The 13,773-nt window shown below is 53.7% G+C and overlaps 1 protein-coding gene across 1 annotated transcript in view; it reads right to left on the bottom strand.

The window, feature by feature from the left end:
• The window catches only part of WDR66 (WD repeat domain 66), a 19,525-nt gene that overhangs the window by 3,859 nt on the left and 1,893 nt on the right, over positions 1-13,773 (bottom strand). Inside the window, 16 exon segments of the mRNA XM_009697527.1 lie at positions 1,451-1,594; positions 1,806-1,896; positions 4,813-4,976; positions 5,185-5,299; positions 5,803-5,987; positions 6,292-6,465; positions 7,243-7,391; positions 7,484-7,731; positions 9,578-9,772; positions 10,319-10,536; positions 10,879-10,923; positions 11,462-11,539; positions 12,030-12,110; positions 12,546-12,654; positions 13,122-13,231; positions 13,706-13,773. The exon segment at positions 13,706-13,773 is cut by the window's right edge and continues 31 nt beyond it. Coding sequence (XP_009695829.1) covers positions 1,451-1,594; positions 1,806-1,896; positions 4,813-4,976; positions 5,185-5,299; positions 5,803-5,987; positions 6,292-6,465; positions 7,243-7,391; positions 7,484-7,731; positions 9,578-9,772; positions 10,319-10,536; positions 10,879-10,923; positions 11,462-11,539; positions 12,030-12,110; positions 12,546-12,654; positions 13,122-13,231; positions 13,706-13,773 — 2,174 coding nt within the window.

Raw genomic sequence — 13,773 nt, 5'->3', positions numbered from 1 at the left:
GGGTGGTTAACAGTTATCCTTCCAGAAACATTTCCCAGAGAAATATATTCTCTCTGTCCCCAAGAGGTGAAAATGTAATAACCCAAGGCAAAGATCTAACAAAGTACGAGGGGATAACACCACAGCTTGATACAAGGGCAAAGCAGTCCCAGCTCGGACCAACATTTGCTGGTTGTGGGGGCTCCAAAGCAAGTCTGTTAGGTGGTGGTTGTGGCAAAGGTCCTGCCTCCCATCTGCTGGCTCTCCTGGCAGAGAGTAAGCCTGGGCAGATGGGGTGGCACTGACTCACAGCACCATCTCAGCAGCCTGCGGGGTTCCTGTGCAATCGCACAGACGAACGCAAGCCTCCCCCGCAGAAAGATGAAGGGAGCACAGCGATGTACCGCTTCTCTTGGGAGAACCCCTCCTGCGTTGAAGGGCTGTAGCTGGTGCAAAGAGGTCGTTATTTAAATCTCCTTGCATCAGATTCAGTAATATTTTTCTTTTGTACGTGCTTTAATTACCCTTTTGCCAGGTTACAGCATTACAAATGGGGTTTGTATACAATACAAACTCCCTTGTAGAAACAGCCACAAAAGAGGAAAAAGCATCACCCTTATTAAATCAGTTGTCTTTGTCTGCTGTAAAATTTGAAGCTAAAAAGCTCTTGAGAAATGTTTGATAGGAAGCTCCGCTGCTGCAACCTGAAAGGCAAGCTCAGAGAGCTTCTGCAGAGTTTATCAGTTATGAAAGAGCTTTAAGTTCCGTGGGAATAAAAGCTGCTGTCTCCATCTAAAATCATTCTTTCATCAGTCCCAGGCAGAACAAGAAAAAGAGGCTCTGTCAATGTCCAAATGAATGACTGCATGGAGCTGGACATTCCCACCTGCGCTGGTAACGCACATAGGACGCTCTGGTTGAATCTCCATCAGTCCTGGGGGAACTCAGCCCATGGCCCCCCACCCATGTGCTGCATGAAAAGCAGCTCAGCCGCTAGCAGAAGTCCCAGAGAGACCAAAGCACATCGCTGCCTGCACACAAGGTACCTTAGCCCCTGGTCTTTGGAAAGTTGGAGGCTGCTGCTCTTGGGAGCCAAAAGAAGACTCATTCTCCAACTTTCTAGGTTCACCTTCTGAAGAAGCCCACCTCTGCAGCAGAGCACTCAACCTCCTGAAGACCCTGAGGTCATCTTTTGATGAACACTTCTGAACCATCAAGGCTTCAGGTTTGCTCAGCCTGCCCCTGCGGTTGCCCAGCTGTCTAGTGAGGAATCGTTACTTTTTGAGGAATTTGCTGCCCGATTCTGACCGCTACTGTATTGATGCAGACCAGGTTAAATACATTGAAAACCAGCAAATATACTCTGGAGCCATCCAGCATGACAATGGCCAGAATCTGGCCCTCGGGACACTTGGTAAATGCAATCAGTCTTACTCTTCTTTTCTTTTAATAACAACAAGAACTGACCAACCTTTTCCTCTGATGGATAAAATCCCATCGCTCTCATTACGGAAGGAATTTCCTCCAAGGGAATATGCGTTGACACCTGTCTGGTCTCCAGTGTGTCGATACCATGGCTGCGCAGCTGTGCATAGTAAAAATAGTCTTCCAGTTCCTGCGAGGGATTCAAACGAAATACTGTAAAGTTCAGTTACCAACAGGCACAGAAGATAAGGCTTCTTTTAAGATTTACTAACAGGCATATCAATGAGATTGCTGTTAAAGGCGAGCTGGACAAAAAAAATAAAGCAATGTCAGGTCTGTATAAATGAATCCTAAACTCCAAGCAGATGTTACCAGACGGTGTTCACAGTGAGCATAATTACCCTGAAGAATTTGCCTTCTCTGCCGCCATCCAGTAGGTTGTAGAACGGGATCAAGTCCTCCCCACCCAGGGAAGCAGCAGCATCCAAGGCACTGGCAGAAGCAGAGAAAAGGTGGTACAGGAAGGGTTCATGTGAGGAGAGATTTCATGTTTCCCTTTCTAGTCATTGTTCAGAGACACTTTCAATAAATAAATAAAATCCCTGGGCCTCAGAATTCAGGAAAGAAAAGCTTTGCCTTGAACTGTGTACTATTTTATCATCAGCATGCACTTCTACAGCATATTTCATACCCAGGTTTTACATACAATAGCACAGTGTGGGAATTAATTATTACTGAATGGTCCTCTTGTTTAGTGGAATGAGCACAGGGCTGGGAGCCAAGAGCTTTTCCACGGACTTGAGCTTGGTGTCTGGCATTTAGCTTTTCTGCTTCCTTATAGAGACATTGAGGGAGATGAATTAGCTAGATCAGCATTTTGAACATGCAGAGAGGGCTGGGGCTTGGTGTTTGTAAGAAACCACACAAATCTAAGCTCCCTGTTCCTTGATCTGACACATTCTTCCCCAATAACTCAGCGCAAACCATTACTCTACTTCCTCTGCTGTGGCGGGTGACGTGTCGCAGGTGCAGTCTACGTTAAACTGAAAGCATCCGAGTGCCACCTCTTTGTTTCAATTTCATAGGCAGTTGGAGCCAAAAGAATCCATTCGACTTGTGCAGATGAAAAAGGAAACCAAGCCTGGCAGTGCAATCATGGCATAGCGTTGCCACATAATACCCCACGCCTGGCAGCAAGGCTGCAGCTTTCACGCACACCTCTGTAGCGCTGCTTCCACTGTTTTGGGTTTGGGTTTTTTTGCAAGCTTCATGCTTTTTTCAGAATTAAGTTACTTGGGTATTAAATACAGTGGAGATGCACAAGATGCCAGAAGCAGCAATAAAATGATAATTAGCTCATCAAAAGCTGCACTCTAAAAACAACTTACATAGGAATTCAGTGTTGCCTGGACCCTGGCCAACCATTATAAAGAAGGATCATTTATATTCTATTGCCTTCCTTAAAATGTTGCTTATCCTGACCCCCGACTGCTTAAGCCACACAAAGTGGAAAAGAAAATAAATAAACCCAGTGCTTTCCCACCCAAGTTTCCTTTGTTCTGGCACATGAAGGTGAGCTGGCTCAGCACCCTTCGGGCTTTCCTCTGAGCGAGCAGTACCTGCAAGAAATGTTTTATGCAGGACCAGTCTTAGCAACAAAGCCTTTGTCCTAGGAAGGTGAGGGACAACAGTGCTTCCCCCGTGCGCTCCAAAAGGCAAAAATAGGAGCGAGGGCAAAAAGCCAGCTCCTATGGGGTTGATATGCCAGAAACCAGGAGACATGCTCTGTGCTGGTAGGGTGACATGCAGGATTTTAAAAAAAAAAACCCAGCCACACACCAACGGAGACCATGCCATGCTATCTTTTCTAGCTCTGACACAGGCTAAGCTCCCTTTCCAGTCCTTGAAGTGTGAAGGTGAAGTCGCTCCACGCTGGCCTGGCAGTTTTCCGCTCATTCGCAGCTGCCTGCTCCTTTTCAACGTACATCTGTATCTACCGGGCATCTGCAGCCACGCTCGCCAGGGGAGAACCCTCTGTCCTGCATGTGCATTGCAGTGAGCAGCTTTGGTCCTTGACATGCAAAGAAACCAAAATATATATCCTGCCTTTGCCGCGTTACCCGCCTGCCACGTGGGAGCACGCGTCTGGCACCGCTGCCCAAGGGAGCTGGCAGAGGGAAAGTGCACACTTGCGGAGAGAGACGGAAGAAACCTGGCAGGGTTTATTGCTGACGCTCCGGGCCAGAGCCTGGAAATCCTCATTTGTAAAAGCAGCCTTCACTCCTTCAGCCACCCCGTTTACTGCAGTCCATTTACTCATGTAAGCAAAGCTTTATAGGATTAAGGTGGCTTGCCCTAAATCCAGTCTTCAAATGCAGGGGGGATTTCCTAGCAAACGCTGGCCGATCCCATTTGGAGAGCAGACACTTGTATCAGCAGCTGCCCCGTATGCTCATCCTGCAGCCGCTCCTCTGATCCCCTGCCTAACCCTGACAATCCCCCATCACATTGGCCGTGCCCTCACAAGGACCAGAAAATCCTCTGATCAACTTCTTACTGTTTGGGTACCATTTCCCAGACTGGAGTATTTTATAGGCGCTATGGCCACCGCCTGCGAGGTCTGCTGGTTTCATCCCCTCTGTTGACTATGTGGCTACGTCACATAGAAGGGGAGAAAGCCCCCCCAAAGTGTGTCCCTTGTGTTTCAGCTGCCACCCCACATAGCTTACTTGGAGCCTGACAGGTCATTGCAGGCTGACCCCACCGCCACACCACCATCCCTAGCATGGCACGTGCCCATCCATGCAGAGCTGTCTGTAGGTGCTGAGCTGCCTGAGGTGCTGAGCTAGGGCTTTGGGACAGCCTGTGTGAATTCAGGGCCTGAGGGTCCACTATTAATCAACCCAGTTGCAGGCCAGGAGTCTGGGAGCCGGCAGCCCCCGGGGTTGAGCAGAGATGCTGCCAGCCTCGACTCATGCTCGTCTCAGCGAGTGGTGGGCCTTCTGCTTGCACGATGCTGGGACCTGTCCTCCACCCCGTAACCCCCCGCCTTGGCAGATGCACTTTGTTGGCCTGGACACGGGCACGGTGTTGTGGAAGGACAGCGAAGCTGCAGGGCTTTGTCACCTGCCCCAAAAGGACCCGTGCTCAAGAGAGCCCTGCAAAGAAATGCTCCCCATGCAGCACCCTGCTGTGTTGCCCCAATGGTGCAGCACCACCCCGTACACTGGGATAAGCGTGGAAATAGCTGGGACACCTGGCTTTAACTCCTCTGGACACAAACAGAGAGCTTTTAGGACAAAAGCCCCATTTTGGTGTAAATGCTGGGGAACATTTGCTTCAGCTGTGTTGGCCAAGCAGCTGTAGAAATCCGTAACAAGACTCCCTTCTCCTTCCTGGGGTACTCACTTTAGGTTGACCTCCCATTTCATAACAGTGCAGTCGTTCCCCCCCGCTGTAAAGAGGTAGCGTCCATCGTAGGAGCTCGCAAGGTCAGAGACACCATCCGGGTGGCAAATAAAAGCTGAGGACTTGTGGGGGTTGCCATCGACAGGCAAAATCTGCAAGCCCACCTATAAGGAAAGAGGGAGCCTGGGAGGGCTGGGGGTCCCACAGGAGGGCTGCACGCCGGGGCAGCGCTGCATCCTTCTCCCAGGAGCTCACTCAGCTCTCAGGCAGGCCCAGCCTACACATGGTTTTTGTCTGCAGTGAAATTCCCCCAAGGACCACCACCTCTCAAGTAGGGGCTCTTACACAGCTGGGGGAGATGGGGCTCCGTACCTTGTCCTTTGTAATGTACGCCAGATAGTGTTTCTGGAGGTCTGTAGCGTTTGTTGTTGGGAGGATTTGTATCTTCTCCAACGGGGAGCCGTAAGTTGGTCCCAAAAGGGTCTTTCTAAAGGCAAAAAACATTTTCATCCATTGAGCTCACAAAACATTTTCCCCCCTCTGAACGGCTGCTATGCACAAAGATGGGTAGATGTGGGGAGGTGTGGTGGGTGCAAAGGCTTCGTACTGGCTGAGAGGACAGGATAGGATGAGGTCCCTGGCTAGAAGGGACCACACTGGGGCTAAGAAAGGAATTTGGTGCTCAGAGATCATTCAGTACTTGTGCTTTACTCATGTGCGCTCCTGTCTCTTTATCTGATGTCCAACTGCTGTGCCTCAAGTCCAATGTGCTGGGCAGATCAAGACCCAGCTGCAGCCAGAACCTTACTAGATGACACGTTAGCAAACAGCAGAGTGGACGCAAGGATGAAGCAGCCTGGGGGCCCTAGAATCATCCCCAGATCTGCATCACGAATGGGCAAACACAAGTTCACGGGTGGGAGTAGGGCAGACATGAGAGAGAAGAGGATGGGGCTCCCAGGCAGTGGTAGACCTGAATCTCTTCTCTACCTGCACATTTTCGTTGTCGTGTTGTAGAGCTTCATTTTGTAGCAGTTGTTAGCAGTGAGGAGAAAGGACTCGGTGCTGAGCTGTGGGTACCAGGCCAAGCACAGAGGCACAGCAACCTGCTCTACCCGGACCCTGTGCAGGACCACCAGGTGGTCCTTGCTGCTGCTGTTCAGGTCATATTCAACCTAGAGGGAAGACAAGGAAACACAGCAACTCCCCTGAGGTCTGGCCAGCACCCTGGACCTTGCAGATCAGCCAGATCTAGCATCACTTGCAGCACCTGGGCAAACAGCCCACAGCAGCAGAGCCTCAGCCCTGAACCCTGAGCAGATCTGCCCTGAGACCAGGCTGAGAAACAACCCCCCGAGATGGAGCTGGTGGGGACAGGGTTAGGAGCTGCAGAACCAAAGACTGAGTCTCCCTTGATGCCCTTGTCCCCCACTTTCACTGCAAAGCTCCACTGCCCTTTAGACTTTCGCATCGACCTACCAGCTGCCGGTCCTCCCCAAGGCTCAGGAGCCTGGGCTCGTTGCTGTCTAACTGGACGCCAAAGAGGATGCTCCGGATGGGTTTGTAGTGGGAGTGCAGCCCTGCTAGGTGTTCCCAGCATCTGCTCCGATTTTGCAGGACTCTCTTGTAAACAGTCACCGCATATTTCTCATCCTGGAACAACAGCGCAAAGGTCAACGAGCCACAATCCCCGCGCACATCCCCTGGCTGGCAGCAGGCAGCTTTCCCTCTCCCCTCCAGGCTTAGCTCAGCCCTTTCACCTCTGTGAGTCCCACCAGGAGGGTTAGAGTCACAGCCAGGGTAAAACACCGGGTCAGACAGATTTGGGCAGCTGCTCCCAAGGGCAGCACCGCAGAAGCCGTCATCCTGGCTGGGTGGAGGGCATTCCCTGCCGTGCTCTCACAGCAGAGGGGCACTAAACAGAGTTCAGTGACTCCCCAGAAATCACAAAGAAGCAGCTTCCCGCTGCTGTGCCCCGGCATCTGTGAATGAAGGGGGAAATCTTTTTCTTTGCACAGATCATCACCAGGTGCTGCAACCTCTGTGCCAAACTGCTTCAACACTGCCTCAACACTTCTGCACCAAGACACGGGACCAAGGCAGCAACCCCCCCGGCAGCACACCAGCCAGGAGGAAATCCCTGCTCCAGCCCTTTCTACGATGGATGCAGAGCTAAGACTTGTCACTAAAGTTAGCGATGGGACGCTGCCAGCAGCGGGTCTGCGGAGCGGCTGTGACTGGTGACGTTTTTACAGAGTGACTCTTCAAGCCAGGAAAAGCATTTCAGAGTCACGAAGACCCCGGGGAGGGACAGCCCTCCGCCCCACTCGCTCTGCCGTGCCTCCCAGGATGGCCAGCAATTCCCAGTCCCACCAAAAGCTGCACCATGAGCAGTGCATGTAAATGACAGAGAGTTAAAAACAAGCTTACAGCAGTTGCGAGGTACTCTGAGTTGTGAGAGAAGCTCATATGAGTCACGGCACCTCGCGAGAACTTGAACTCTTTGCAGCTGGACTGAAGGGAAATGGCATCAAGGATGTAAACGCTTCCATCGGTAAAACCAGCGGCCAGAAAATAACCTGAAAAGCATGCCGGAAAACTCTCACGACACGATCGCTCCTCCCAGGAAGCCCAGTGCTTGGCACATGGGGAGGTGATGAGGCCAGGATACCTTCAGGGTCATAGGACAAGCACTGGATGCTGGCCTCGGTGAATATCCTGCTAACGAGATACGTGCTCTGCTGGTAGTCCCACACCTTCAGCAGCCCACAGTGACTTCCCACAGCAATGAGTGCCCGCCGGGGGTGACAGGCGATGGCATTCACAGCTTTCTTCGCCTCTTCCATGACTTTTTCAAAGTTTGTCCTGTCTGTTGCAACATGGAACACGGTTGCATCAGAGGTTGAAAGGATAAAGTTTCTGTTTAGTGCGAGAGAAACAGAATTTGATGAATCAGACTAGCTGGCTCATGTTTGCCCAAGCTATATTACACATCAGTCTCTTTTTGGCAACTTAGTTGGATGATCATGTATATTTTTGCGATACGCAAAACGCAAACACTTCTTGACCTGGAAGGCAGGTGGCACTTTGTATTCATGACCTGGTAAATCTCCACGGGAAGACACTGGAACTGGTTCCATTTTCTACTTGGGTAGGCAAGCCAGAAGATGAATGACATCTGGGTAGCTTTGGCCGTTTGCAAGTCACTGGTGTGTGAGATGGACAAATGAGCAATTGAAGATACTCTGAATAGTCTTTTCACGTGTCTCCATGCCACCATTGTCAGCGGCTCCATGTTGACTGCGCTGCCACGGACAAGGTCGGAGGACAGTTTCAGTCCCGCGCCACAGACAGAGCGGGTGCCTGTCTGTTCGCTCAGCTGTGCCGACCGTAACACAGCGAAGAGTGTCCCGCTGCATAATTGGTGATGTGTAAAGCAGATGTCTGAATAATTACGCACGTTACAGAACAAATATGTATAGTTGTCAGTCCGCCTGAGGACTGAGAGTCTGGGCCCAGTTAAAGGATCAAGAGAGGACCACACAGGGATCTAGGAGCTGCCTAGACACACACGCGTGGCTGCATCACGCGGGCAGCACGAGTGGGCAAACGACAGCCTCTTTGGTAGGTGGCCCGTGACAGCCATCGGTTTATGCACATCTGGCCCATGCACTGAAGGATGCTGCACCTCTTGCATGCCTTAGCTGGGTTCTTCAGCCATACCTGATCCCACCAGCCTGGTGGGACGAGCAGGCTCAAGGCTTCCCCTTTGGTTTTCTGCCTTTTGTGCTGCCCAGAGCAGTTGCAAGCAGCAGGAGCTGCAGCAGCGACCCGAGAAGAGACGAGACAACAGAGATGGACAGGGAAAACCAAACCGTTCCCCAGGGTGCTGCTCCGGGCTGGACAGGAATCTGTCCCACATGGCTCTTTGGTAAACACGCGCGGCTAAGAACAGACGTTGCCGGGAAAGCCTTGACAGGAGCGACAGACATATGGTTTGCAGGCTGGATCGAGCCACAGAACAGTTTCATCTGGCCTGCAGACTCTCTATAAATCCTCAGGCACAGCTACATCACGCAGGGGGACAAAGAGGGGCTGGCGCCCGGGCTGGGGCTGTCCCAAGCTCCTGAGTCGATGTGGTACACCCCAGCACCATCGCCACTGGGGCAGTCTCTGCACCACTACTGCCCTGGTTAGCTTGCCTAGCCTCGATAAAATCTCACTGGAAATAGCTATCCACGGGAGGGGTTTAAGGGGGGGGAATTAAGGGGCCTAGCGGGAGCTGGAGGCTCGGCATTAGCACTGCCTGATGTGCCGGGTACGTGACGGAGGAGCTGCACGCCCCAGGACCAGCTGATCATCTCCGTGCCTGCCTTAACGCTTCTCTTGCCTGCACCAAGGCATCACATCAAGGTCAGAATTTAAGATGTGCCGGAGCCCACCTGGGTTTTGGTGGCCGTTAGCAGCTGCCTGGGGGCTGTGGGTAGAGAGGGGCTGCCCAGGAGACACCCCCCTGCTTCTCTCTGGTGGGCAGGTGGGACAGATACCCAAAGTGATGATCTGCAGAGAAGGGGAATAAAGGCTCACATTGCCCCCCTGTCCTGCCTCCTTATCCCCTGCCCTGCCCAGAAGCCTGGGTACAGGTTTGAATCCTGCTCCAGCCAAGACAGAAGCCCACGGGGCAGCTTTCAGCTGACCATCTCCCCAGCTTTCAAGCTGCAGGGCAAATGCAGGAGAAGACCTGGGTTTATAAAGGGACACTCACCTGGTGACGAAGGGCTGGCTGCTGGCGATGCAGGAGGCGCAGCAGGCTGGGGAGGCATCGGGAGGATCAGGTGGGGTTTTGGAGAAGGAGATGGACCGAATAGGACCCACTTTGCTGTGGCTGTAGCAGGTGAGGAGCCGCAGCTGCCCGTCGTAGAATTTAACCTGACCTTTCACGTCACCTGTTACTATGCAGCTGCAAGGAAGGGAAAGCTTTTAATCAACTCCCAACTATTTCTTGGATAGCATCCCTGGGCAGAAGCCCAAGCTCTTCCCCTTTTCTCTGCACAAGAGAAGAGCCCCGTACAGATGTGCGAGGGGAAAGCCCAGGGCTGTGCAGAAGCCACCAGGCTCTGCTGTGACCCTGCCTGTCCCCTGCCTGTCCCCAAGGCCTGTCTGCTCCCTCTGCCGGCAACGGCCGGGCCCGTCCACGATACTGGCCCGCCCCGTGTCAGGCCCACCCCAGCAGAGCTGGGATCACGTTACCAGCAGTTTTCAACCCCCCCTCCTTTTTTTTTTTTTTTTTTTAACCCCCAGCCCAATTCATTGCTGGCAAAAGCTGGAGCAACGGCTCATAAATCACCAGCACTGTCCTGCGTGAATTTCCCTGGTCCTTGCGTGTTGCCGAGGGACTTAAAACTGCAACGCTTGGCTGTAGTTCATCAACATTAGCTCTGCTGTTCCTAGGGCCGAGATGTCCGAGGACTGCACCTACGGCCGCTGAACACCGCCGTCCCGTTACCTCTCAAACACCTTGAGCACGGTAAGGCTGCCCTTCTGCATAGGCACCACTTTGGTGGCCTTCATGCCGCGCGGCTTGCTCCGCAGTTCCTTGGAGGAGGTACGGGGATCCACCGCATCCCACACCACCAGCTTCCCGGCCGAGGTGCCCGTCAGAGCTTGCAAGTTGTTAAAATGAAAAACCGACTGGCTGAAGCGTCCCACCACGCTGTTGAAGGTCTGCAGAGAGAGCGGCCGGGCTACGTGTTCATCCTGGGTCCTGGCTCTGCCCTCCTCAAGCAGAGATGTTTCTGCTTGGTCCCTCGTGTGACATCCCCTCCCTGTCCCACAGCAGGACCATCAGAGACAAGAGCCCCAGGAAAAGATGCAGTGGGGCATCTCTGGGGGAGAGAACCCCCCTTCACCTCAGCTCGGGCAATCCTGGCTTGTCCCTTCGGAAGACCGAGGGGGACAGCCTGGGGACATGGCCACTGGTTTTCACATAAGGGGATGGGAAGGGACAGTGCTGCTGCCAGGAGGAAAGCCAAGAGGGTGACATGCTGTGGTCTCCCCTGCACTCACCTGGCTGCTCAGGAGCGGTGCTTCGTACTGCAAACCGGCATCGCCCTGGGGAAAGTGGAGAAAACATCCAGGACAAGCATTTTGGAACTGTGCTCTGCAGTGCCAGCGTGTCCCCTCCCCATCGTCTGGGCACTGACCCCGCTCCGTGGTGACCAAAGCAGGGCTGCTGGGGCAGAAAGGCCCCGAGACCTTCCAGAGAGCACAAAACACCCTCTTCCTCCACCCACTCCTCTCCCAAAAGCTGCTGACCGACACAAGGCACACGAAGGGCCCACGGGAAAGCAGGAGTGGGAGAGGCAGAGAGCATCGCTGCCACCGCTGGGGCCCATCCCAGTGTGGGAGGGGAGGGAGGGCGATGCTCTGCCCGGACCACCTTCAAGTCTGGAGGAGGTAGGGAGTGGGGAGGGTCGAGGTGGGCGAGGGCAGGGGCAGATCTGCAAAGCAAGGTGTGACCCCCGTCGTGGGCCGACATCTGGCCCCGCAGCCCACGCTGCCTCCCTAGTGTGCAGCCCCCCACGCCATCTCCCAACCCTCTGGGAGCGCGGCTGGCACCAGAAATCAGACTTCCCACGTCCCTACTTACCCACAGGTAAAATATCACCTGGGTTTTGCTGTTGCTGACAAACTCGAAGGAATTTTGAGGGTTAAAAATGACATAATCCTGAAATTAAAAGGCGAGAATTGCATTGACGCCAAGCCAAGCAATGCTTTCTGCTTATTTTTTCATGCAAAACATCTGCTTTTATCCGAAACACCCTTCACCACCTGTACTGAACTGAAAACAGAGGCCAAATTCCCAGTGGACGACCAGAGCTGTGCTCTCTCCTCTGTGACCGGGGACAAGCCGGCAGAGCCGTGGGCTTTTCCTGCCATGGACCCCAGCCAGTGCCACGGCCGCGGTGGAGGACATCCCACCAGGGTCCCCTCCATGTCCCACATCGGTCGGGCAGCGGAGGAGCAGCGATAACGGCCCCGAGACGCTCCGCTGCATTGGGTTGCAGCTGGGATGGGGTGTGATCCTGCCTCCCAGCTCCAGCTGGCCCCTACCAGCAGCCCTGTACTGGTTGGGGGCACGGGGGTGCAGGGGGGAGCAGGTGAGGATGGGGCTGCCCAGTCAGGCTCCTCTGTGCCCCTCGGCCGTGGGCACTCACCTGATAGCCCAACTCAGGCCTCAGCTCCGTGCTGCACAGGGGTTCCTCTGTGGGCGAAGTCCACTTCCAAACACAAACTCTCTGGCAGAGAAGGGAAAACCCAAGGGACATTTGTGGCTTTCTGGGAGCTCGGGAAAGCCAGGTGAACCCCACTCCCTCCAGCTGCAGGGGATGGTGGGGCACAAAAGCCTGGAGCGGGATAAAACCTGCATGGCCTGGCAGCAGAGAGCTTAATTTCAGGAAATAATGCTAGAAATGGCTTCAATGACAGTGCGTTGGAGTCAGAAGCTTCTAGCCCAACTTAAGATCAGTTTTCTCAACTCCACAGCATTCACTTAATGAAATCCAGGTCGGTCTTCCAACGGCTCAGCAAAACCAAGCAATCGCTCTGCAAACCCACTCCACCTCTCTCCTGCTCTCCCCATCCAAATCCACCCCCCTCCCCTTGGCTGCACTGCGAAACAACTTCCAGGGATCTATCCTGCAAAGCTACGAAAGAAGAGATATTTGTTTTACCTGCACTGTACCAGCACCGATGGTTGCCAAGTACTTCGCATCCTGGGAAATAGCAATAGCACTGACCCCACCCTCTGGATGGCTCTCAAAGATGGTGCGCACCGGGATCCTACGGAGCAAAGTCCTCGTGGGTGCTCACAGCAGCACAGGGAGTTCAAGGCAATTGCTTGGCCAAATCTGTGGTACAGCCCACCCCCGTCTGTGTGGAGGGGAGGGAGTCTGCAAACTCCAGTGCCGCCGTGGGAGCAGCCAGCACCGCGGCTGATGCCCAACATCCTCTCCATCCCTTCCTCACAAGTAAACGTCTCTGGGAAACAACTCACCAGAGATCTTTTAAGAAAACACTACAGCTTGGAGACGTGATGTACTTAGTGTTGGGGACCTCAGCCCCATCTCAGTGTCCTGTGGGTGCAGGTGACACAAGGACAACGAAGCCCTCGGTTTGATTCTGGCTCCTTTGCTGCTTTACTCCGTCCCCGCGTTTCTCCCATTTCACCCTCGGCTGAGGCTGGAGTCAGTTCTAAGCAATTTATGGGACACAGCAGGTTTCCAAAGAAGAGGTTCCTGGGAGCTTACCCGGAGAAGGAGTCCCACACGATGATCAGAGCATCTGGCCCTTGGTCAGCGGTTGCAACCCAGCGCCTGTCTTCACTCACACACAGGCAAGAGATGACGTTCGTGTGGCCCTGGAGAAAGAGAAGCAGCCAAGTGCCTCGGAGGCTTCAGACCCGGTAGTTTTTTTAAGCATTCATCAAACTGCTTTGTTCATGAGATCCCCTTGTCTGCCTTTCCAAGGGTCCTCCACTCTCATCCTTCCAGCCCAACTTTTGCATCCCATTTTTCACAGGCTCTTCTGAGCCCATCACCCCGTCCTTGTGCCTTGCGGTGGCTGTGGCTGCCTGAGCCAAGCAGCAGCAGAGAGGAGGGGGCCACGCTGCACATGCTGCTCGCATCACCACCGCGATCCAACACGAAATGCCTTCCACCAACGCGTTGGGAATTGCAACAGGCCTGCGAGCAAACCGATGCACTCCTTTGCATGGGCTGCTCTGTCATTCCGTTATAGGTGACCCCCAAGCACCAGGAAAAGAGATGAAGGGAGAGAGTTTGGGAGAAGGTGGGAAGGAGGAAGAGGGAGACGCGTGGGCCGCGTGCCAGACCTGCAGGTGGTACTGCCTGTTCCTCAGGACATCGTGGATGACCGCTGTGTGGGAGGAGACGTACAGGA

Source organism: Cariama cristata, unplaced genomic scaffold (assembly GCF_000690535.1).
Source record: "Cariama cristata isolate BGI_N322 unplaced genomic scaffold, ASM69053v1 scaffold26143, whole genome shotgun sequence".
NCBI classification, from domain to species: Eukaryota; Metazoa; Chordata; class Aves; order Cariamiformes; family Cariamidae; genus Cariama; species Cariama cristata.
Note: the sequence above shows the minus strand (reverse complement) of the source record. Positions and strands in the feature narration are given on the sequence as shown.